At 35.3% G+C, this 24999-nt stretch overlaps 2 protein-coding genes across 2 annotated transcripts; both read left to right on the top strand.

The window, feature by feature from the left end:
• The first annotated feature begins 16888 nt into the window (after positions 1 to 16888).
• LOC132302176 (uncharacterized) lies at positions 16889 to 19392 on the top strand. The gene is made up of 3 exons (XM_059799051.1): positions 16889 to 17879; positions 18118 to 18174; positions 19110 to 19392. The coding sequence occupies exons 1-3, from the start codon at positions 17000 to 17002 to the stop codon at positions 19142 to 19144; spliced, it is 972 nt and encodes a 323-aa protein (XP_059655034.1). The 5' UTR covers positions 16889 to 16999; the 3' UTR covers positions 19145 to 19392.
• Positions 19393 to 23308: 3916 nt separating this feature from the next.
• On the top strand, positions 23309 to 24570 carry LOC132304739 (uncharacterized). The gene is made up of 2 exons (XM_059802463.1): positions 23309 to 23952; positions 24414 to 24570. Exons 1-2 carry the CDS (start codon positions 23309 to 23311, stop codon positions 24568 to 24570), a joined length of 801 nt encoding a protein of 266 aa, XP_059658446.1.
• Positions 24571 to 24999: the final 429 nt, after the last annotated feature.

Genomic DNA, 24999 nt, shown 5'->3' with positions numbered 1-24999 from the left:
AATATCTTCGAAATATCTCAGCCTTGTCCTTATCCGGAGGAGTCAGACCATTTCGATCGATCCAAGATTCAGTTCGATCGATCGAACCCATCTTCGATCGATCCAAGTTAAGGTTCGATTGATCGAACTTCCTCCAGCGAGAAAAAGTTAAAGTCCAGCTCATTTATTCCGTCCTTCATCCAATCATTGGAGAATATGCCTTGCACGACCACAGCTCATCATAGGGTGTATTTGACCTACCTATATAAGGAATATGATACACTTTTTGGAGAGGAGTCTAGAGTCTCTTGTCACACATTGAAAATTATTTTTGAAGACTATTCTTGGAGAGGAAGAAGGGAGGGAGCTAGAGCAACCATTGGAGGAGATTCTCACCAACAAGGAGTAGCTATGGAGTTAGCCCTTGGGGGTTGGATCATCACTACCATGAGTGGCTAGACATCTTCTTGGGGCTAGAGTTAGCCCCAAGCATGCTTTCTATACTCTAATCTTGTGTATTATTGAGGGATTAATGTTGTATGATACATCTTGATATTCATGTATATATAAATCTTGATTATTTCATGGTTTGTATGGTTTAATGCTTCTAATTGACTATTCTATTCTACCCATATGTCTATGTATGCTAAAGTAGGATATTCATGTGCTTATATCTAGATTTAGTGTTTTTGATGCATATCTATGTGTATTAATGCTATAGATCTAGAGATTATCAAGATGATATACTTAATGAATGCTATTTTGGTTCATTTGATGGTTTATGCCTATTCTTGATGGTTTGTGCCTCTCCCCTAGTCTAGATAGCTTTATTTTCATGCTAGTAGTGTAAATTTAGTGTAGTGGTAGTATAATGTTAGATGGGAGAACAATCTACTCTTGATTTTTGATATTCCATGCTTGTGAGTCCAAATGGCATATTCCTCTAATATTGTGTTGCATGTGGATTGTGAGCTTAATAAAGGATTAATGACTTGTTTTGATCTATTGTGCTATCCCCATGTTGTCTAGACAATATATGCTCTATTGTTTAGATATATTGTGCTCTTCACATGATGTTTAGACAATACTTGCTTGATTTGTCATCCTTGCCAATTGAATCAACCTAATGCACACACACCCTTATCATATTGCAACACATCCATTACCCTCAATTGATCACTTGTTAGTAGTATATAAAAGTATTGCTTGGTGGTGATCTCTACACCCCAAGACCTCTCTCTCTCTTGTTTACCTCATATTATTTTATTTAGTTGAATTCAATCTAGCTTAATCAACTAACCAACCAATTGTGTGATCACTCGACCTACTAACCCTAATTACCATAATTTCACAATTCGATACACCATCAAATCCCTTGGGACGATCCCTACTCGCCCTATATATATTTTATATAGAGAAAGGTAGTAGTGGCTTTCTATGAATGTAAAACTTGGCCACCTCCTAAATTCACACACAACTTTCAAGCTTGACTTGGTATCGCGACCCTTGTAAAAGAGGACCCGGTCATTATTATTCTATCACTAATCAAGAAACTAGTGAATTGAGACATCGATGACTATGCTGCGAGCCTGTGAGGAAATAGATAGGGTTTCAGAAGTGAATATATTATAATATATATATATAGTTATGTAATTTAGTTATATTTTATAATATGTAAGGGTATTTTTATAAAAATACACTATAAACGGGGCGGGGTGGGGCGGGGTTACCCTCCCCCCGTCCCCGCCCCGTCCTCCGCCGGAGTTTCAAATACAATCCCCATCCCTTTCCCATTTACATAAATGGGTCCCCAAACCTGCCATGTTTGGGGCGGGGACCCACTAGGTATGGGGATTTTGCCATCCCTAGTCCTATCTATCTATAGTTCTATACCCACCCTCTCCATTACGTAAGCTACACCAATGTAACAGACCATGTATCTCTAACAACAATGGCAATAAACTTTAAAAGACTTGCACTCACTTTCACTGTTACAACTTTAATGTAACAACTGTAACCTTCACTCTCTGTATAGTATCCTTCTATAATTAATGACTCAAACCTACCTTTTAAACTAACTTTTCACCTAAAATATCTTAGATATTTACAAACTTCATAAAATTCTTACTCTTCTATAATCTTTTTAATTTATGAACTTTTACAAACTCTTCAATGTTATAAAATTATTCATTCATCTCTATACAATATTCGGGTGAGCCACCCCAAGTAGTCAGGGTGGTCCGACCGCAATTAGAGCATTGCGAGTTCAAGCAAGGGAGAATGTTACAGTGGGAGACTTGTCCCACATCGGATCCAGATGGGAAGTGATATGAGTATAAATGGGTGGGTATGCAACACTAACCAACAGTTTGAGTTTTTGGGTAAATAGGCAAGTGCCCACCCGTTTACACACATCCACGCACAACATAATATTTTACATGGTTCACCCAACTCTAGGGTTATGTCCGTGGAGAGAGATATTTTATTATTATGAATCAAAAAAGAGAACATACAACCACATGTCAAAACCCCATTCACTCGCTCATCGCCTCTTTTGAGGCTACATGTATACACTCGAGAATTACATATACTCTCTCATCTCCTCACAACAGTCATCCTTAAACCCCTTACATCTTTTCTCTCATTTATTTCTCTTTCTAAATTTCTCATATTTATCTCTATTTATAGAGTCTTCAATATTAGAAATAAGAGAGAATGGAGAAATTGTATATTATATTGATGTGTATAATACAATAGTACATAGGGGTTTATATAGGAGAGGTCTGTGTGGAGATTGAGTAAGTAAACTCCATATAAAGTAATGTTATATATGGTAATGAGGGTAGGTGAAGACGGCTAACCCTAACCCTATAATACAATACATAATATAATCTAATAGCCCCCTCAAACTCAAGGTGAGTATGAACTCAACTTGAGATTGAAGGCAAGATCATGAAAGTAGCCTAACAGAAATTTGATAGAGATGGGTTTTCATCCATGATGCTGATGGAGGCACGGTTAACAATTGACGTGGCAATTGCTGGCACAGCTACTGGCTGTGTCTGATATGGCACTACTGCTGGCATCGTTGCTGGTTGTGTCTGACATGGTAGTTGTCATGACAGGTGACGTGGCACTACTACTGGCACCGCGGTTGACCATGTATAAGGATGAAGAGCTGACGAGGCTAAATTATGGCACTATGTTGTGTAACTGCGTTGATGTGCCTTGGAGGTTGATTGGGCAGCCAAATAAGGTTTTTGTTAATTATGAACTTAAGATTGAAGGTTGGGATGTGGAAGCATGTTGATCACCGCTGAGGATGGGGCTGATGGTGCCATCCCTGGCGGTGACTACGATAAATTGGTAGATTATTTATTAGGGATCAAAAGGCTCTGATACCATGTTAGAAATAAGAGAGAATGGAGAAACTGTATATTATATTGATGTGTATAATACAAGAATACATATGGGTTTATATTAGAGAGGTCTATGTGGAGAGTAAGTAAACTCCATATAAGGTAATGTTATATATGGTAATGAGGGTAGATGAAGACGGTTAACCTTAACCCTATAATACAATACATAATATAATCTAACATTTAAAACCCAATTCCTTGTTGGACAAGTAATCCCCAACTTGCCTACAAGGTACCATATCAGTCTTCAATTCTAAAATAGTAGGAATAACTTCTTTTTCAAATCTTCAGCCTTTTCCCCAAGTTTTCTGGCTTCCAAAGCTAATTAGGAAACTGTTTCTCACAATTTCTAATAACACACTGTCAAGTTAAGCAGGTTCTGTCCCTTGGAACAGGTTCTACTTTGGTAGTAGCTAAAGCCATCTACACGCCTAGCTAAGTGGAACCGGTTCCACTTTCGCATTAGCCAAAGGTAAACAAAAAATTAGCAATTTTGAGCATCCCAATTCTTCATGTAATTAACACGTAATCAGACTATATCTTCACGTGCGTGCTTTACCATAGCTCCGCCTCGAACAATGATCTTTTCATAGCTCCACCTCAAACTGAAGGTTTCTCCACCTTAAATAAAGCACTATGATGAATTTGATAAACACTCTAATAATGCAAAGTCCTTGCATGCCACTTGCATTGCGCAGCCTCTCTGCAAATACATGGATGACAACTTGTGCCGAGAAAATAATAAGGTACCAAGAGAAAACAAGTGGATCCATATTTTTTATTTCATGTGGTCCTTTTCACACTTGTACTTAGTTTAATGAGAGGAAATTTTCAATGAATGAATGAGATATCTTTGTTGGTTCATTAATTTCTACTCCTTTAAAATCAATGAGAGGGGGAAAGAGAACAATAATCATTGCATGAACCCTTCAATTTTTGCATGATTTTGGATTTTAATTTTTATATATTTTTCTTCAAATTTCAAGTTGATTATATTAAGTATAAATAATATGTACAACAAGGGGACTTGGCAATCAAACAATCTTGAAATTAGCCCAAAAGCTTGAAGCAATAAAGTTAAAGAAATCATTTTAACACTAATCTTTATGCTCCGTTCGGTAGGAAGGAAAAAATTGAATGGACGGGAGAGAAGAAGGGATGACTGAGACATCCCTAGGGAAGAGATTAAGTGTTTTCATCTTTTTGTTCGGTTGGATGGAAGAGAATGGAAAAAAACTAACAATTTAATTTAATCTGTAGGATAAAAGGAAAGATAAATTTTTAAGTTATTTTTACCATTAAACCCATTCCTTACTTTATTTATGGGATTTATTAAAGATTTATGAAGGGTGATTTAATAATTTAAAACTTCTATAATAGGTTCACTTATCTTTATTATCTCCTATTTTCTGCCCATATTTGGACGGATGAAAATTTGTGAAGGCGGAATGATGACTCATCCTTCCTATTATTTTTTCTTTCCTTATATCATATCTACCGAATGAAGGAAATTCCTTCCTTCCTATTTTCCTTACACCCCTCTTCTTTCCTTCATACCGAACATAGCATTAAGAATAAAAGAAGGCCCAATCTTATATGACTGTTACACTCTAACAACATATTTATGTGAGATATTATTTTGTAATTGACAATTATCGGAAACAAAACAACTCCTAATCGAGTTGTAATTTCAAGTTACTATATCAGGATCGACAGTGTGATACCCCTCGATTCTAGAGCCACGAGTGATCAAGTTCGAGCACAGATTCGAGAGATACCAACCAATTAAGTATATAAACAAGTATAGAATACAAGAAGGAATAAATAATAAATAATTAAATACGCCGAAAGAATTCTAAATAATAAATCCTCAAAGTACTAATAAAATAATCCAATATTTCAAAACCTCCATCATTATTACAACTTGGGAATCCATCTAGTGGACCCCTAAATAATAATATCCCAGCTGGAAATTAAATACTGAAAAAGGAAAATCAAAACTAAACATAGATAATAGTCCTATGTACTCGGAGGAGTGAGTGACTGTCGTTGCTCCGCACGATCAAGCTCTAAGACTGGAACTGTCGAGCACCTAAGAAAAATAATAGTGGGTCAGGCCCACGAACAAGTTTTACTCTAACTACAATCCAAATAGAGACCCAATATGAAGATACATCTTAGATAACTCAACAATAATTATCTAATCCATAAATATATATATCCACACTAAGGGACTCTCATTGGACTACAATGCGATCTCAACCTGACTAGTAGGCAACATGCAAAACGCACCTGAAGTGAGCATGAGTACCTAGACCTAACAGGGTACACCACTAACCATTATAGCCAGCTATGCATCCCAATGCATATACCCTCCCTAACCATCGATCCTGAGACTCAAGCTCATATCGTGGTGCTATAATATATATATATAATCCATCCAAAACCAAAGTAGTGCCGTTTAACTATTTGTTGCCTTAACACGACATATAAGTAGGATTTAACCTTATAGTTAATCCATTCCCTTATTTCTGAGTAGGTAGGATTTAGTATTTTGAACTAATCCATCCCTAGTATGCCACCGTCCCATACCGGTGCATACAATCCACAAAAATCCAATAGTTGACAGAATAAAATAAAATAATTCTTCAATTAAAATCCAGAGATGAGTATAATGAAAAATCAAATATTTTCTGAGCATATTATACTGTAAATACAGGAGTAAATTTATTACCATCCATTTAACTTGCTAACATGAGGGCAAGCAATTAAATCCTTTAAAGCCATTAACAGCATGCAAATTTAATTCTAAATCTCATGATGTTCAAGTTTATAGCATGGATTAATCATTTTGGGATTTTTTTTTATGCTTATTTAAATCATTGTATACCATCCTTACAAGTTCAGAACTACACTGGAGCCCTTGAAAACCCAAAAATCGTCAAAATACACCTACTGTTGTATTCACAAAAGGGGAGCCGGCTCCATTAAAGGTAGAGCCGGCTCCACTCCCAAAGGAGCCGCCTCCTTACTATATGGAGCCGGCTCCACTTCAATTGAGCTGCCTCCATTAAAGAAGGAGCCACCTCCACTCCTCACAGTCTCCATCTTTTATAGTTTCCAGCGAATTTCAGTCCCTCTATCCTCCTTTGCTGAGGTTCCTAGGTGTCTAAACTAGGTCTCAACATATCCCCATCATGTATATAACCCAGTATGCATCACAAATACCAATTAAAAACACATATTCATGTACTACAATTCAAGATTAAGCAATTTCAAACAACATCATATAATACTGTTTTAATTCTGAATTAGCATGCAACTAAAACCAGTTTTAATATCCGATTAAACCCTGGAGATTAATTAGGCATGTACAGAACACAAGTCTAGGGAAAAGAGTTAGAATATAAACTTGCCTTTGAGGTTTTGGACTAAAATCTCACCGTCGTCTTCTTAAACTTTCGGCAATTTCTTGACCGTTCTTAACCTCTACCGCTCCTGGTTCAACCCACAAACAATCTTCTTTCTTCCTCCTTGGTCCGACCTTTAATCAATGGCCGAAACCCTAACTGGTTCTCTCTGTTTTTCTCTCAAACCTCCCTGTTCGTGAATAGGGTTTGTGTTTTTCAACCCTAAGCAGACTTATAACGCTGTATTTGTAGGCAAAATAACTTTAACCTAATTCTATTCATGTGAGGAGACTGAAAAGAAAAAAAAACTGAAATAAAATATAAAATAAAGTCGGTGATTTCATACATATATATAAAACCCTAAAACTATATAATACATATATAATGAATAATAAAACTAATTTAATTATTAATAATAAATAATAATTAAACTACCCTAATATATATATATATATACCCATATATATACGTATAACCACATCCATGGGTATTAACCGTACCCATTTAATCACTTATCCAAGTAGTCCATGAGACCTAAACGGTTGGTTCATTACTACTATCTAAGCCCAACTCCTTAAAGTAAAATAAACATTTAATCACATAATTTAATTAACCAATTTATTCATTCATTCATAAAAAATAATTATGTCAATTTCCACATAAGCATACAATGTAAATGAAAACAAATAATTAAATTAAACAATTAAACAACTAAACAATTAAACAATTAATCAAATCATCAAGAAATTAAATAAATAAATAAAAATACAAATAAAAGAATTAAAAGAAATACCGAGACTATCATTTTAAAATTAGGGGTATTACAGACAGCGACTGTGTAATACCCCTAGTTTTCAAAAGGATAAAATGGGAATATTTTGGTTTGTTTTTCATTTTTATTTAAATTATTGGACTTATTTGTTATTTGGTTAAATTAGTTGTTTTATTATTATTTGTGTGTATTTAATTAATTGTTTATAATTGAGTTATCGTAACGTAGGGTTTAGGTTTTATCATAGCCGCTGTCTGTTTCAAATTAGGTAGTTTCATGGGCTGATTAAGGTTGGAATTAGGGCTTAGTCTCTAATTTTTACACGGATTAGGGTTATTGTTTTGGGCCTATAAATATATTTCTTCATGTGGGTTTAGGGTTTAGCAAACAAACATCACACAACCTGCATTCACGTATCAGGTTTTCAGAGAGGGAAAAACAGAGAGTTGTAGAGAGTTTCAGAGAGAACCTTTGGGGATTGAAGGAAGAATTCAAGGAGAAGGTTGGGGATTGAATTAGGAGCAGCAGAGGGAGTTAAGACAACCATTGTTGCCGGAGTTGACAGAGGTCTGCAGTTCCACAGTCTGAAACTAAAGGCAAGTTTCATTCTGTCTCCTTCCTGTAAACTTGTGTTTAGTGCATTCTATATAGTCTCCAGGGATTAATTCAACCTTTAAAACTAATAGTTGATGCATGTTATATTAGACTGTAACCTGTTTTACGTTTAAATAACTGAAATTGGGTTTTTCTCAAACTGTGTTGTTTTTTATTTAAACTTCTGTTAATCAAGTTCATAATAGAATTTGAGAAGTTTCTATGATTGTTGGGACTTCTATTGAACCTTAAGAACTTTAAGGAAACTTGGAGCAGAGGAGTGGTCTTCGCCGGAAGCGAAGAAGATAAACAGAGGAAAAGAAATTATTTCGGTTGAAGCTTTGTTAATAAATTCATATTGGAATATGTAGGGTTTCTAGGACTTTAGGAACTTGAATAAAACCCTAGGAATGTTAAAAAGATTTGGGATAGGACATTGGGCTTCGCCGGAAGAGCAGACGACAACCGGACGAAGCAGTGAAGTAGAGAGGGGCTCTCAGGGGTGAGAGCCGGCTCCTAAATGGTGGGAGCCGGCTCCCATGAAGAGAGATCCGGCTCTCCATGAGGGAGAGCCGGCTCTAGAAGCCTAGGAGCCGGCTCCCATGGAAAAAAAACCCCTACGGGTGTTTTCTGCAATTTTTCTGAAGTTCAGGGGCTTAAAGGTAATTACTGGATAGTGATGGGGGGTTTTAAATGATTAAAATTAACTTGTTAAAGCCTTCAAATAGTTGGTTTATGCTAAGGTGCTAAACCTAAATGCATGTCATAAAACATAAGCTTATAATAGGCCTACTGTCAAGGAAGGAGGAATGCTTGTTTTGCTAAGTTGTTTTGACAACTTAATTTGGACTGATATTGTAATTATTGTTAGAATTTATATCAATGATATATTTAGCATAGTTCAGTTCCAGGAATGTTGGTTATGACGTCATGTACTCGTATCTAATAAGTTGTATATTGTCGAGAGTAGTGGAAGGTTAGTTGCTAGTTTCGTGTTAGCAAATTAAATGAAACTGGTATAAAATACTTTGGAAGTTTCATATGATGTACTTAAACTTTGGAGTGTCATTATATCCGACACAGAATTTATAATGGGGAATTACATAGATGCCATGAGATTTAATTATAAATTTGCATGCCGTAAAGGATTTGGGAGGAAGTAAATGCTAGTCATCATTTTAACATTTAAAACGAACTAGTATGGATGTGTTGATTTGGAATTCTAGTATAATGTGCAGTTTAAAATTCTGATATTCATTATATTATGTTATGGAGGATAATTCCTGGTTCTGTCAATTACATGGAAATGGATGGTTTAAATTGTTTATTCTTATTTTAACAATTTAAAAGGAGGATCTATGATTATAAACATATACTAGATGCATGATAGGATCTTATCAATATCTGATTTCTATTGTGTTGGTTTCCGGATGGATTTGATGTTTAAACATGTGTGCATCATTGATGGATCATTTGTATTATATGTACCGGTATAGGACGGTGACATATTAGGGATGGATTAGATCAAAAAAGCTAAGTCCTACCCCTTTCATACATATGGAATGGATTAACTCAAATAGTTAACTCCTACATGGATGCATGTCCTGTCAACTAAAACAGTTGAACGACATAATGGATGGTTGCTTTACTTTTCTGTATTAGGAAGAGATTTAAATATATACTTAAGTGCTGTGATATGAGCTTAAGTCTCCTGATCATGGTTAGGGTGCGTATATCGCCTAGGATTGATAACCAGGCCTGATGATGTTTCCTTGGTTGTTCTACTCGGGTTGAGACGGATTATGTGGGCTGGTGAACGTCCTATAGTGTGTACTTATATCTATATGGACTATCTTAGCTATTGTTGAGCTATCTAGGATGTATCTGCGTATCGGGTTTATGTATGGATTGTAGTGGCATGGAACTTGCATGTGGGCCTAACCCACCCTTATTTTTCAGGTGATCGTCTATAACAGGTTTAGAGCTTGTTCGTGGTGATGCAGATACAGTCATTCACTCTTCCGACTAAATAGGATTTTTCTTTCTGGTTTTAGTTTTGGATTTTATTCTGTAAAGTTTTATCAGTTGAGATTATTAGGGGTCCACTAGTTGGATTCCCGAGTTGTACGGATTGGAAAATTAATTTATATTAAAACTTTTATTTTTGGAGGTTTTACAATTAGAATTCTTTTCAGCATATCATTATTTTATTCTTAATTCAGTTTTATTCCTGCTTGTTTATATATTGATTGTTTGGTATCCTTCGGATCTGTGCCCGGACTTGATCACCCGTGATTCTAGAATCAAGGGGTATCACAGACTGCAGAATTGGAAGTTTGTTCAAAGTTACCATGACTGAGATCATTCAAGAAAAGGTAAGAACAACAATTTTAGGGAGGAATCTAAAGAGGTTAGGACATATTCTATACTTGGTATATTTTAAAAACTTACCAAAATAGTATTTTCATCATTTCAGAACCTAAAATTCAAGTTTGGCACACTTGAACTAGTTCAGTCTTTCTTGAACTGGTTTAAAGCCTTCAGTTGGCTTCGAAAATCAACTTTACCATTTTTGAACCGGTTCAGCATTCCCTAAACTAGTTCAAAAAGTCCTGTTCAGGTTATAACTTCAGTTTCCTATTCCTGATTTATTTCTTAGTTGGTTTAGAACTGTACCAAGTCCTATACACGAAAATTTCTATATTTTCAGAGGGATTAGGTCATTGTAAATTCTATATAAACCCTGATAGACATCTAGGTTTATTCATGGTTTTTGCTCTACAACTTCATTAATCATAAAAAGCCTTAAGAAGATTATTTTTGCAGAAAATTCAAGAGATTTGTCTGTTGGTCTTTTTAGAACACATACATAATCAAATAGTGAGTTTAGAGTTGTGTTGTTCAAATCCTGATTGTGATCATACAGTTGCATCTACATCGATCAGAGAAAAGCAGATATACTTCTACATCGAATTCAGATATTGAAAAATAGAAGTAAAAGCGATCACACTTTGAAAGGGTCAAAATAATTCATGGAGTGTTGTTTGATCTACCTGCTACTCTTCTACAAAGATAAAGTATAAGTCTGAGGTCAAGTTATTGTTGGACGGGACGTCGCAAAGCCAGAGGATTGTCAGCTATTGGTATTTGGTAAAATGATAGGGTGTGAGCCAGAGTTAAAGTTCAGTGTATTTTGTTTCAAACATAGTGGATCGATTTACTTTGGACTGCACAATCCACGAAGTTTTTTCCGCACAAACAGTTGACATTTTTTATCAATTGGGATTTCCTCGTTAAAAATCCTGGTGCCATCTCTAACTCTTTAATTTGCTTTATTTTATCTTGCATAAGATTAATTGTTTGATTGTTAAAATAAGTAAAGTTGGAAAGACATAAATCTGTTTCTAAAAATACAAAACTTTCTAATATTTCATTGCGTACAACTCATAATTTATTTTAAATAACAAGCATATAAAGGTAAAAAAAATTATAAAACTCCATTTCATTTTTTTTAACCGAACATTTTCTCTTTTCTAATAATGTGTCATTTATAATTTCTTATCATTCATTTTATTTAATTTTTTATGGGGTAAGTATAAGAAACACCCCTAAAGTATACATTTCATAGTATTTTTACCCCCTTTTTAAAAATGTGTGCAAAAAACAACCCTATTCTTTTCAAATTGTGCAAAAACACCCCTTAATTAATATAATGCCCATTTTACCCTTTTAGTCTTCCAAAATTGCCCCTACTTACTCTCCACCCCCAAAACAACCACCACCGGGCAAAGAAGTTCCTAAGATTGAAGCATTGCCATGGAGTGTCGCACCACCGTTGGCGACCATAATGGGTTTTGATGCACCATTGCCTACATGCTTGACTGGTCTGAAGGCTTCAACGAAAAAAGAGGGGCTCAGTAGCTCTGTTTGAGTAAAGACAGAGTGCTCAGGCCCACGTACACCAAAGAAGAACCAATGAATGAATATTAGCTTATAAGAGCAAGGTTCACTTTTATAATGAAGATTTGACTTACCTAGCTAGCGTAAAAGTGCATTGAGGGGGTCTTACTTGGAACCAAAAGGTGTTGTGTTAACATATTAGAACGGAGGACTCGGCTGTGTTGAGTCGGCGCGGCATCGACGGGCAAGGAAAAGATGGGCTCGACTGTAGTAAGGGATAGCCAGTGAGTGACGGCTTGAATGGCCATGGTACAGTATCGTGCACGCTGCTATCATCATGCCCAGGTCCTCTTCACAGCCGACCGCAGTTCACCGCCACGAGTTTACCGTCACAGCCCGTTGCTCGCCTACTGCCGATTCAATCCAGCCCTCCACCGGCCGAGCTCTCCTTGCTGTTCTCTATCTTTTGCTCACCGCTGCCTCCATCACGGCTGTGCCATATCGCCGAGATCTTTTTTGCTCGCCGCCGTCTCCATCACTGCCATCCATCATAGCCGAGCTTCACCTCACCGGCCGTCCCTCACCACAGCCGAGCCCGTTTTCTCATTCCCGCCGATGCCGGGCTGTAAGGTCATAGCCAATTCATTACGGTCATTCAGCCATCCCTACTTGTCAGTTCCATCTCACCGTCATCCCGTCTATCGCCTCAATCCCCAATAACGGCTTTGCAGTCGTTGGAAGATCCGAGAACGCTTCGTCGGTGGGGACGAATAGGGTAATTTCGGCACCACCTTCACGGGCTTCACCTTCGGATACCCCCACGCAGTGGCACCACCGCTCTTTGCCTTCTATACTGCCACTTACCACCACCAATTTCATATCCATGGTCGCTACTCTTTCCTCTGCCATCTCATTGCCACCGTTCTCACCGTCGTCCTCATAATTGGAGTCATCTTCTTCATCGTCTGACTCGTCCTCCGCCCCCGCCTCCCTGAGTTCACGGTCGCCTTCGCCACCGTTTTTCTTCATCATCGTCTGCTATAAACCAAGACAGAATTGCAAAATGGGTGTGCAATTGTCCTTTTTGGTTTTTTTACAAAATTTTATATTTTTATATATTTTATAAAATTGTTGAGTAAGAGTACTTTAGTCAAGTTTAGTTTTAAATATGTCAGAGAGACTTAATTGCACCAAATTGAAACTTGATGGGTGTTTTTTGCACGGGAGGAGTGTGATATGCATTATAAGCATACTTGAGGGGTGTTTTTTGCACTTGACCCAATTTTTTGTATTTCATACTGAAAATAACATTATCTTCAACCATTTTAACTTAGCGTTTCCTCATTAACTAGAGTTAAATTATGACTAATAGATATGGCTAATTCTTTAGGACAATTTGAATTTCTTATTTTAGTATATACTTTTTTTTTAAAAAAAACTCAAAATTAGCTAAACAAACTCAAAAAAATTACGGTTGACTTGAACATAGAAATTCAGTCTTAATCACAAAAAACTCGAGCTCGAATCGATTGAAACACAAGTGATAGAGCACCCATTGGAATTATTTATTACATGTGATTTATTTTATTTAAAAAATATATTAGTTTAATGATTTGTATAATCGCATGAGAACAGTAACAATGGATCACTCGTATATTGCAACGAGTTTCGGAAGTTCCTAATTCACTTATATAAAGATTTGTTTGGTACGCATTTTATTTTTAGTGTTTTTATTTTTGTCAGGTAATGAAGTAGTGAACAGTGAAAAAAAAAAAGTTTGATAAAAATTGTTTTGTTTTGCATAATATCAAAATGTTTCATGAATAGTGGCCAAAAATCGAAACACCAATTTGGTGTTTTTATATGTTTTCGCACTTCAGCGTTTGGTATTATAGCGATGGACAATAATATATATATATATATACACTTGAAAAACTCTTAAATGACATTTTTAAATTAACCATTATATTTTTCAAACTTGCAATACTTTTTTACTAAGTATGTTTTGATATTTTTGCTTCCAAAAATCTTACAACAACGTTACCAAACACAGTTCCGATTACTATTTAAAACACTCTACAATAAAACACTAATTTTATTTCAAGTTTTAACAAAAGTTAAAAACAAAATGTACCAAACAGATCATAAATCAGCCAAAAACATAACGAAAAAAAATAAAGAATGATCAGATAAGGCATGCATATTAGCTCAATCCAGCTCAATTAAACTAGACATAATAGAATTCAAGATATTTTTGTCATTATTTTTTTCAAAATACCTTTTGATAACACTTGACCACGCCATGTTTTCTATGTTTTACTTTCAAAATTTTGAAAACATGTTTTTTATTTTTAATTAAAAATTTTGTATAAAAAATGAACGTTATCAAATAAGTTTATAAAATTAACCAAAAACACTCCTACAACAAAAATGATTATTTCTATTTAGGGTTAATTTCACTGACACTTGTCAAGTTTAACCAAATATCACATTGAAATATCTTTAAAAAATGTGTATCTCCTTTACCTTCCAAAATATATGATGAGAGTTCGAGTCTCTAAAGGGACAGACCAAAAAGACAAAAAAAAAAAAAAAAAAAAAATAGAGAGAATAACCGGAGAACATGTATAAAGAAACAATTATGAAGTGTGCACCACATTTTTTGGATTTTGTTTACTGCACTACAACTATATTGACATTTTTATATGCATATTATAAAGGAAAATGATATTTTTGACGACTTCTTTGTACCGATAAAAAACCGACTCAATATATGGCTGAACGCTATTGGTCACCTAACCACGTTTATTTAATATTAATATATAAAGAAAAAAAATAGAGTTTCACAATTCCTCCATCTCTGGTGGCCCACATTTTTTAAAAATCACTATAGCGTTATTACTCTACCACCGGCGACACGTATTTCACCATGGATATAGAGATAGACCTATTTTACGGAATGACAAATTTGCATCTAGGGGAGGTGTTAGCATGGTGATTGGGACTCCATAATTACATCATAACGTTTTTCAACCCACAAAGTAAAAAAGGGCAAAAAAAAAAGAAAAAAAAAAGGGGCCTTTTAAACAAGAATGTTCTTGTCCCTGTTATGTGGTTATGAGTGAGTACTGCCTTGCTGTTTTGGGAAGAGTGAGTGTCTATTTGAGATTCTATGATAAATGAATCTGTGTGTATTTGGTATTCTATGGATAAAAGATGAAAATTGAATGTGTGTTTGGGATGGCACGAACAGAAGATGAATTTGATGAAAATTGAACGTGTGTGTTTCATGGTTATCAAAATCGCGATTCTGAGTCGTACAATCGCACGATTTTACGACTCAGAACTCAAAATCGAGTCAAATCGTAACAGAATCGCTCAATTAATAGAATCGGGTGTAAAATCGGTAGAATCGAGGGTAGAATCGTACGATTCTACACGATTCTACCGATTCTACAAAATTAGTTGTTTGGGCCTTTATTTTTGAGCCTTTTTTTTTTTTTTTTTTTTTTGTTGGTTTCTTATGGGCTACAAAATAAAAGAGGCCTGGCCCAAGTATAGTATATAAAGTTAAATATTTATTCTATAAAATATAAATTATTTTTCATTAGTGGCAGAAAAAGAAATATATATATGTATATATATCAATTATTTTTACCATGCATGTCGATGTTCTGTAATATATTTTTGTGTTTAATTATAAAAAATTAAAATGATCAATTATATTTCAAGGATGCGTACTCGTGACTAACAGGTTTAGGCAAATTTTGGTTTCATGATCAATATTTTCATTTGACTAAATTTTATTTTTTTTGAAGGCTTATCATATATATTAAAAATTAAAAATAATTTAAAAGTTTAAAAAACTTGCTAGATATGCCAGCCAAAGTATAATCTTGTAGTCTAAACTGATAATATAATGAGATCGAGTTAACACGTGGTTCATTAATTTTGTTGTGCTAACTCTTGATTAATTTCATACTTGTGACTAATAAGGTCACATACACCGTAACACTTGGATTGGTGGATAAAAAGGTCTTTTTATTTCTTCACTTTTCGAAAAGAAAAAAAAAAGAAAAAAAAAGAAAGGAAATTGCATAGAGTTAAAAAAAAAAAAAATCATTTTGATATGTAATTTTAGTTTCTAACTTTGGAGATGGATGAGTTAAGATTTGAGACTTGTAAACTCATGTTATTTTGAGCTACATTCTCTTTTATTTGTATTCGGACTTTGAAATATTGTTAGGATTTGAGATTTGTGAACTCATGGATATGTAATATTGTGTGTTTTGGTCTCATTTTTGTTATATTTTACGGATCTTATTTAATAAGTTAGTTTTAATTGTTTTTTCATAATTTGGTAGAATCTTACGATTCACGATCCGATTCTACAGAGTCCAAAACGATTCTGCGTAGAATCCCGATTTTAACAACCTTGGTGTGTTTGAGATCGTACAAACAGAAGACGAATTTGAGTATTGTTAGAAGTTCTTGGGCAAATCTAGCTGGATCACCGGTGGTTGAATTAATGAAAAGACCACCGTGTTTTGTAACCAAAGTAGTTTTTTAAACCTTCAATCCACACCTTCACAAGATTTGCCGATGGAGAAAATAAAACTTGAGAACAATGATATTTGCATATATGGTAATTTAAGTATGGAGTCGATTATAATTCAGTTTTTTAAAGTTGGGCTAAACAGTAGTACTCTATTATAAATTTTTTCCTCCTCTTTCTTGAACCTTTGAAAAATCCCATAACGCTTTTTAGCTAGAGCCCGTGTTAATAGATAGGCTCTGCTTTTTAGGAATTTTTAAAATAATCACCTCCACCGAAAAAACAAACAGTGCCTCCTGCTTTTTCAAATCCTATCAATTAATGCTCAGATGAAACACACACTGGTATAGGTTTTATTACTTCGTGTTTCATGTCTCTCTTTCTCCATCTCTTCCAAAAACCTACACAAATGTCACCTACCACAACAACTTCATGGATGCTCATCCACATTTTGCTTTTGTTCCCTCCACATTTTGCTTTTGTTATTCATCCCTTCTCAGCAATTAATCACGCACTCCCACTCCCAATCAACCACACATGCACTGAGAGATGTGGCACCATCCCCGTGAAGTTTCCATTTGGTACCGGATTCGGTTGCGGCCATCCTGATTTTGCTAGATACATAAAATGCAGCTCCGGAACGCTCCAATTCACCACAGTTACCGCCGTTTACACCGTCTCCTCCATCGACTACGCGACCAGCACCTTGATCGTCACTGATCCATTCATGTCGACGTGTTCTTCAATGCAGAACTCCGGAAGCTTTAGCTTGGATCGCGCTAGCCCATTCAGTCTAGTGGCAGAAAACATCTTTGTTTTGCTCGGGTGCTCCACCACATCTCCAGTGTTTGATCAGGATGAAGATTTATGCGATTCCGGGTCGGGTTTACATGTCTGCAGAGGGTTGTACTCTTGCAAAGGTGTTACAGGGATTGGATTGGATCCGAATGCACCGATTTCTACTTGCTGTGTTTATGATTCTCCGAATGTGCTAGGTTCGGGGTATAGTTTGGATCTTCCTAAGCTTCAATGCTCGTCTTATACGTCGATATATGGATTTGGGGGAGATGAGGGTGACCCTATGAAATGGCAATTTGGGATTTCTTTGCAATATAATGATTCTTATTACACTGAGACTTGCAAGAACTGTGAAGACAGTGGAGGTTTGTGTGGCTTTGCTGGTTTGCATCAGTCCTTTGCTTGCGTTTGTCGCAATGGTGTGAACACCACTAGCAATTGCTTCGGACGAGGTTAGTTTCCTTTTACCCTAGTACATAAATTAGACCTAAAACACTTTTGTTATTCTAATATATAAGTTAGACCTAAAACACTTTCAGTACGATTCTAAAGATAGGTAAATCCGGTGTTTTAGATCTAACTCATTATCTCAGATATCATTTTTATGTTTAGTCCTTGTGTTACTCCAGGCCATTTTTTTTTTTTTTTTTTTCAATTAGTATTGCTGATATTTGGTTTTGATATGATTAGGATATGCTTGGAGTGGGACATGGAGACCCAAAATTCAAACCAAGATTAGCGTTGGAGGTAAATAAAAGGCACTACATTTGGTTTTTCTTCACTTTCTGCTTGTCAGCTTTCAACAAAAGTCTTCTTTTGCAATGAGATATTTGGTAGCAGGGTCATGCTTTTCCATCACTACTTTACACTTTTTTGTCCAAATATATCATTGTGTTCTCACTTAACCATTTTTTTAAACAAGTAAAGTTCTCAAATGAGTTCTCACAGTATCAGAGTGCAAGAGGAAGCATAGATAATATGGGGGTGTAAAGTGAGAAAGAGCGGGCCCATGCCCCATTATGTATTGCAGTCTTCACTGGAACCAAATAGAGTGGATCCCTCACTCTTAATTTCCTCTCACATGCCCAAAAAATATATATATATATATGTATTTTTCTTTATATATTTAATGAATATTTCTCTAAATATATATTTAAATTTTTTTCAACAAATATAATCGAATTATAAAATAATAAAATATTTTTTATGTTATTTTTTTTAATAAATAAATTAAAAATTAAAAATTAATAAAATAATAAAATAGATAGCAAGATCACACCAAAGGTATATGGTTGGTAAAATAAAGTGGATAGATAGTGTTGAGTATGAACACAAGATGCCCTAAGTTTGAATAAATAACGGTTCACAGCAAAGTACATTTTTATCTGGAGATGCTAAAAAGTATTTAACTGCCATCTGCTTTATAATACGAGCTTTGTTAAACACAATTGTGACTGTACAGCCGCAATCCTTCAATCTTGTGGGTATAGATGAGCCCGGGATCCTAAGGGCTATGCCTGCACAGTCGTGATTGCACTTAACATTTCTTTTATAAAATTATGTGTAGACAGGATCAGAACTGAGTAATGGTCTTTATTGTAATGGCAAAGTTATATGCGGCATTAATTAGTGCACAACGCGTGTTTATTAATTGTGTTTATATTTTGCTGGAATTGATTTAGGAGTTCTGCTGTCATGGATGTTGCTCTTGATTTGAAGTAGAATAGGGTTTGGAAGTTTTGGTTGCAGAGAATGTGAGTGAAAGAGCAGCTTCAGAACTGGCGGGAAAGCTCGTCATCTACTTGGTGAAAGCAGTGAAGTCTTCATTTGTTTGGAGTATAATGTATTCACAAGAATTTATTGGCAGATGTATTGGTTTTTTGCTCATTAATGATTACTATAATCCCATTTATATTACAAATCATTTTTGCTAGAACTTGGTGACAGATTACTATATGGTTTGGATGGCATGACAGTTGTAATATCCATCATATAAAAACATATATACTAATTGTATTTTAATTATTTGATTTTTGGTAAGGTCTGAATTCGATCTCCTACACATTGGCTAATAGCGACATTTTCTATTACAAGACTAATAGAGAAGACGTTTGATTGTGAAAAACATGGAGGAAAAATAATGATAATTTGGAAATTTTGCAGACAATTTGTGAAATTTTCAAATGTTAAACTCGAAATCAAACTCTGCATTTCAAAATGAAGTTTTTTTTTCAGCATTCCGACTGAAAATCAAAGACTGAGATCATTAATTAAACAAATTAAACTCGTACCATCAAGGGTTTAGTCTAACTAGTATATGTGAGTTGTGCAGTGGAATAGATTATAAAAAAAATTAAGTTTTTATAACAGTTTTGAGAGAGAATTTAATCACGAGTTTCTCTATTCAATTTATTCTACTAAAATTACGGTTAATTAAACAATCTCACGCAAATTAAAAGCAAGTAAAGTTTAGAGTGACACCAGATTTTAACGAAAAAACCAATTCAAAAATCTCGAGATTTTGTGCGCTATCCCAAATATAAAAAGATTCACTATGTATGAAGCAAAGTACGAACTTTGACTCAGACTCAAATCCCTTTCCTCTACCAAAACTCAATCTACTGAACATCCCTGACTTTGCAACTTCCCGTCCAACAGTTCTCGATTTCAGACTTATATATGCCTCGAACCTTATAGAAGAATTGCTGGTAGATCAACAACACTCAGCACCTGTGATCCCTTCAAAGTGTGATATGAAAATTTTCTTGTTTGAATCTGAATTTGATAAATGAAGAAGAAATAAGATTTGCTTTCTTTGATCGTTGTAGATGCAATCCTCAATAAACTTGAACACGATCAGGATATGAACAATACCTTAAATTTACTCGTGTGTATATAGTGTGTATGTTCTTAAAAATCTCACAAAAAGGCTTTTAATAAAAATTCAGAATTTTAATCTAAAAAGTCATACCAACCTAGATGAGAAAATATGTTTATATAAACTTTTAAAACCCTAGTTATACTTGGAAAATAAGTTAATTTCGTGCATGGGTTTTTGGAAGAAAGTCTATCCAAAATAGAAAGATAAAACAGAGTAGGAAACTAGTTACCTAAAAGACAAACTTGAACTGGTTTCAAATTGGCCGGTAGGATTTTTTAAAAACGAAGCTTTACATTTTGAACCAGTTCAATTGCCTTGAACCGGCTCAAGTTGGCCAGACTTGAACTGAAGGCTTAAATACTTAGAAAAATGTTGGCAACACATGCACTTTTGAAAACATGCAATGTATGCAAGTGTCCCTATCTTTTAACTCAATTTCTTAAGGTGTTGTTCTTACCTTTTCGTAATCTTCAAACTGTCAAATACGAACAACTCTTCGATTCCGCTACTGATATCGAACTTAAAATTTAAACTCAGAATTACAACTCGATCGAACTTATTTTAACAACGAAATTAACGAATTACAAAATATATCTTCACAATATAATATCTTCATTATTTTCAAATGAAAATGTTGAGGGTTCGTGTATCTTTTGGGGCAAATGCCGCAAATGGATGTATATGATTAATTTAATTTTAATTTTTATTTTTTAAAGAAAAACTGTAATTATAAAAAGAGAAGTGACTCATCCTCTGAATATAACGTGGTTGGGAATGAGTCGAAAAGAAATAGATATTTACGGGATTTTGTTTTAAGAGTTTCAATGTCATCCAATCACATTATATTCGAATAATGAGTCGTCAATTTTAATCGAAATACCTATCATTTCTCTTATAAAAAATGCAATGATGTAATTAGAAATGAATTGCATGCTTTTATCTTTTTTCCAATTTAAAATCTGCCGTCGTAGGGCATACCATTGGTATGGTTGACTTTTTAATATTAGTATTGATGACAAAAGTTAGTGACGTGGCGCCCTACATATAGCCAATGAAGCACGTGCATGGTGCGTGAGGATGTGGTTGAGGGAACTGGCGCGAAAAGGAGATTGGGTTAGTTATATTTGGGAATTGAAACCCTAACCCTCCCGAAAGCGTCGCTATACCTTCCGTCAGTCAAATCTACAGATAATACTATCTCCCAAAACCCTACTCCATTTTCTCTCTCCTCTTTCTCTCTCTACCCCCATCAAGTTTCATCACATCCCCTCCATTTCCGTATTGGTGCAATGAAAAAATAACTTTGATTATTGAAGAAACATTTCTAATCTTCTCCTCCCAGCATCCCGCTTTGGCGGGACCTGGATTGCTTAATCCTTCATTTCAAATTACAACAAATATATATTTATATATATAAACAATATATTCAAGAATTGAAAGATCATCCTCATTTTAGTCGCTAATCAGCAGTTTTAATCAAGGTAATTAATCCTAACAATTATGATTTTTTGTTGTTGTTTTGTATCACAACATGCCTAATTTTGATTTTCCTCTCATTCTGTTTCGAGTTCTTAAATTATATATTATGTAATAGATCCAAAATAGGTGCCTTTTGATTTTTGTAACGTTAAAAACTAGAATTGTGACCTTTAATCCCTTTCAGTACTTTTTATTTTTATTTTTTGGATAGTTAAATACCTAGTACATTTGATTAACAGAATAATGACCTTTCTGTAATAGATTCAAATGTTTTTATTTATATGTACAATTTGAATTTATTCATTGTATTTTCTTTTCTTCTGTCAGGTTTCTTCTCCCCCCCCCCCCCCCATCGTTTTGGTGTTTTGTAGATTGAAACAAGGCCAAAGGGTATCTTCTGTTCGCCGGAGCAGTGGCCGGCTAGCTGGAGCTTAGTCGGCTGGATTTACAGGACACAATTTTATGAATTAGGTGAGATTCTTAATAATGCTTGCTCATCTCCATTTAAAATTTTTGCTAGGACCCCTGTTTTTCGAGGAATCGATTCAAGGGAAGAAAAATACCATAAAACAAAGTCAAATAGTATTCTTTACAGTCTACATACCCTATAACTAGGAACGCGGTACAAGGAATTCCCGGCATCCAGTAGAAAAAGAATATAACCAAGCAAAAGTTTTTCTATCATAATTTAATTTTTTGACCATAAATAATTGTTCCTTTATGGCCTCAATTAGAGAAACTTAATTTTTCAATTTTTTAATAATGTTAGATTGCTTAAATGTATGAATCAGATTTTTGGGTTTTAACAAATCAGAAGCATAAGTTGTGCCATGGAAAAGAATTCTGAAAAAAAATGGCACAACACATTGCCCTAAATGTTGCAGCCTGTAATGAGAAAGTCTTGTTGAATGATGACATAAATCAGGTTTTGTTTCTTTGGTTCCGAAGAAATTAGTTTGTTGAGTGGAAGAGATCTTAAATTCTTGTAGACTTGTCTAGTTCTTGGAATAGTTTTGTGCTATGAACTTCAAAGTAGTTTTTTTTTTTTCGGAACTTAAAACTTCCTTGGGCAGGGCCCTTTGGACCCACCCCAAGCTATAAACTGAGGGTGCCGCAACCAGCCCCACAACGACAACGACAGTTAAATCAGGGGTTATAATGGAGGTGTTGAGGTTCGAAACCGGGACATATCAAAACCCGGCCCCTTACCTTACCACCATCACCAAACCTCTTGGGGCTAACTTCAAAGTAATTGATTGCCATGGTGATACTACTTCCTCCGTCCCAATTTAAGTGTCGTCATTGGGAACTGTGACTTACAAAAATTTGGATGGAGGGAGTATTTGATATTATTGCAATGCAGCTGCACATTTTTTCTGTTCTTGATGTATGGAATGTAAGGTTTCTACATATTTTTACCCATATGAATTTAATTGGATCTTTCTTTCTTCATACACGAAATTAAATGGAAATTGCATATTCGTCGCATTTTAATGTGATTTTCCATCTCTCACTTCAGTTATGGACTCTGAAAATGGGATTGGAAACAATAAGAAATCAGGAACAGATGCATCTAGCTCATCTGCTACTGGATGTATAGACAGTACCATCTCTCCCGTTTCCAATCTCACAAATGAATCTACCTCGCAGAGCATGGCGCCGCCAACACAATCTCCTGCTGTCCAAGTGATGGAAAGACCTGCAGGTTACGATCCCAACAGGATCCCCTCATCTGTCTTTGCTACGAAATCCCCCGCGCCAATGGAATGGAGCGTTGCTTCGAATGAGTCATTGTTCAGCCTTCATATGGGGAACAACAGTTTCTCCAGAGACCATAATCTAATGATGAGTGGAGACTTCTACAAGCCTGAAGAATCCAGAGAATTCTTCATTTGCAGAGATCTGACTATGTCCGGTGAGATGGTCTGTCTTAAACCACCCCCTCCACCTCCAACGGGAATGGACAGTGAACCTAAGAGTGTGGATGCGAGAAAGAACAACCTCCAAGCAACGGGAGGAGCAGAAGATGCAACCGTGAAAAATGTTCCGAAAGTCACTGCCGATGCTCAACAGAAGGGAAAGGTGCCTTCTCTAGAGGTCTCCTTGAGCATGAACAGGCGGTCGGATGTGAGTGGAACTAGCAGCAAGTCTTTTGCCTTTCCCATGTAAGTGTTCTGTCTTTCAACAAATTAGAATAATGTTTCATTTAATGTGTTTTACCATATGCACATGATTGTGGTACTGAATCTTTCATGTGTATTGGAATTGATCATGTTTGTTCATTTTTATGGTCAAGATAGATGTGTGCATATATACATGCATAACATGATTGTATACATGTTTGCAGACTTGTGTATGTGTGTAGGAGCTTCCACAGAATGTGTCTCATCTATGGGTTTTAGTATGTGATGTAAACTGGAGATAGAAATATATATATATATATTTTTCCAATTTTATACATGTATATCAATTTGTATGCATATTTGCATAAAAAGGAAGTCTGCAAGACCATTGTGCAACTGTTCTAATTTAGGTGATACCTTTCAGATGTTCAATACACAGGAATGCATATATATTTTTTTTAGTTGAATTCTTCGTCAAAGTGATTTCTTTTGGTTCATCTCAGTTTGACAGATGGGGGAACAAGTACGGCTGTTAATGGGGAACCTGACCAGAAGCAGAAGCAGCAGCATTCACAGCCACCAGACTCCAAAGAAAATCCGAAGACAGCTTCCAAAAAGTGGTTTTCTTGCTTCTCGTGTTGCCCAAAAACTTGTTGTTGAGGAAGTAGAAAATGTTCCCAAAACATTTTTAAGCCTCTCCCTAGTCTAGGTCCCTCTCCAAAATGCATGACTGCCTAATCCATCATTTAGGTTAGTTTGAACCGAGGAAAATATGGGAACTTTCCCACAATTTATTGGCGGCTGCAATCATCATAACTCCTGTAGAATTGTAATTTTTCGTTGGTTGCAGTTGCTCGTTTCCCTCTGACCGAACAAAAATGAAGATAATTTTGTTATCTAGTCTCGGGTTTAGACATGGTTTCTTTCCTCAGATGGTTCCATTGCACAGTCAGAGGTGTGGATTCTTCTAAGGTTGAAGAACATATTCAATTGATTTTTGATGTTGGATTGGGGAGAGACATGTAAACTATTCTTGTAGAGTATAATTGAACCGAATATGTTATCTGTTACACTTCAAATTTAGCAGCA

Source organism: Cornus florida, unplaced genomic scaffold (genome assembly GCF_030987335.1).
Source record: "Cornus florida cultivar Cherokee Brave unplaced genomic scaffold, ASM3098733v1 CherokeeBrave_3.0.0_Hap2_Chr04, whole genome shotgun sequence".
NCBI lineage: Eukaryota > Viridiplantae > Streptophyta > Magnoliopsida > Cornales > Cornaceae > Cornus > Cornus florida.
The sequence above is the reverse complement of the archived record's forward strand: the minus strand, read 5'-3'. Positions and strand labels throughout refer to the sequence as shown.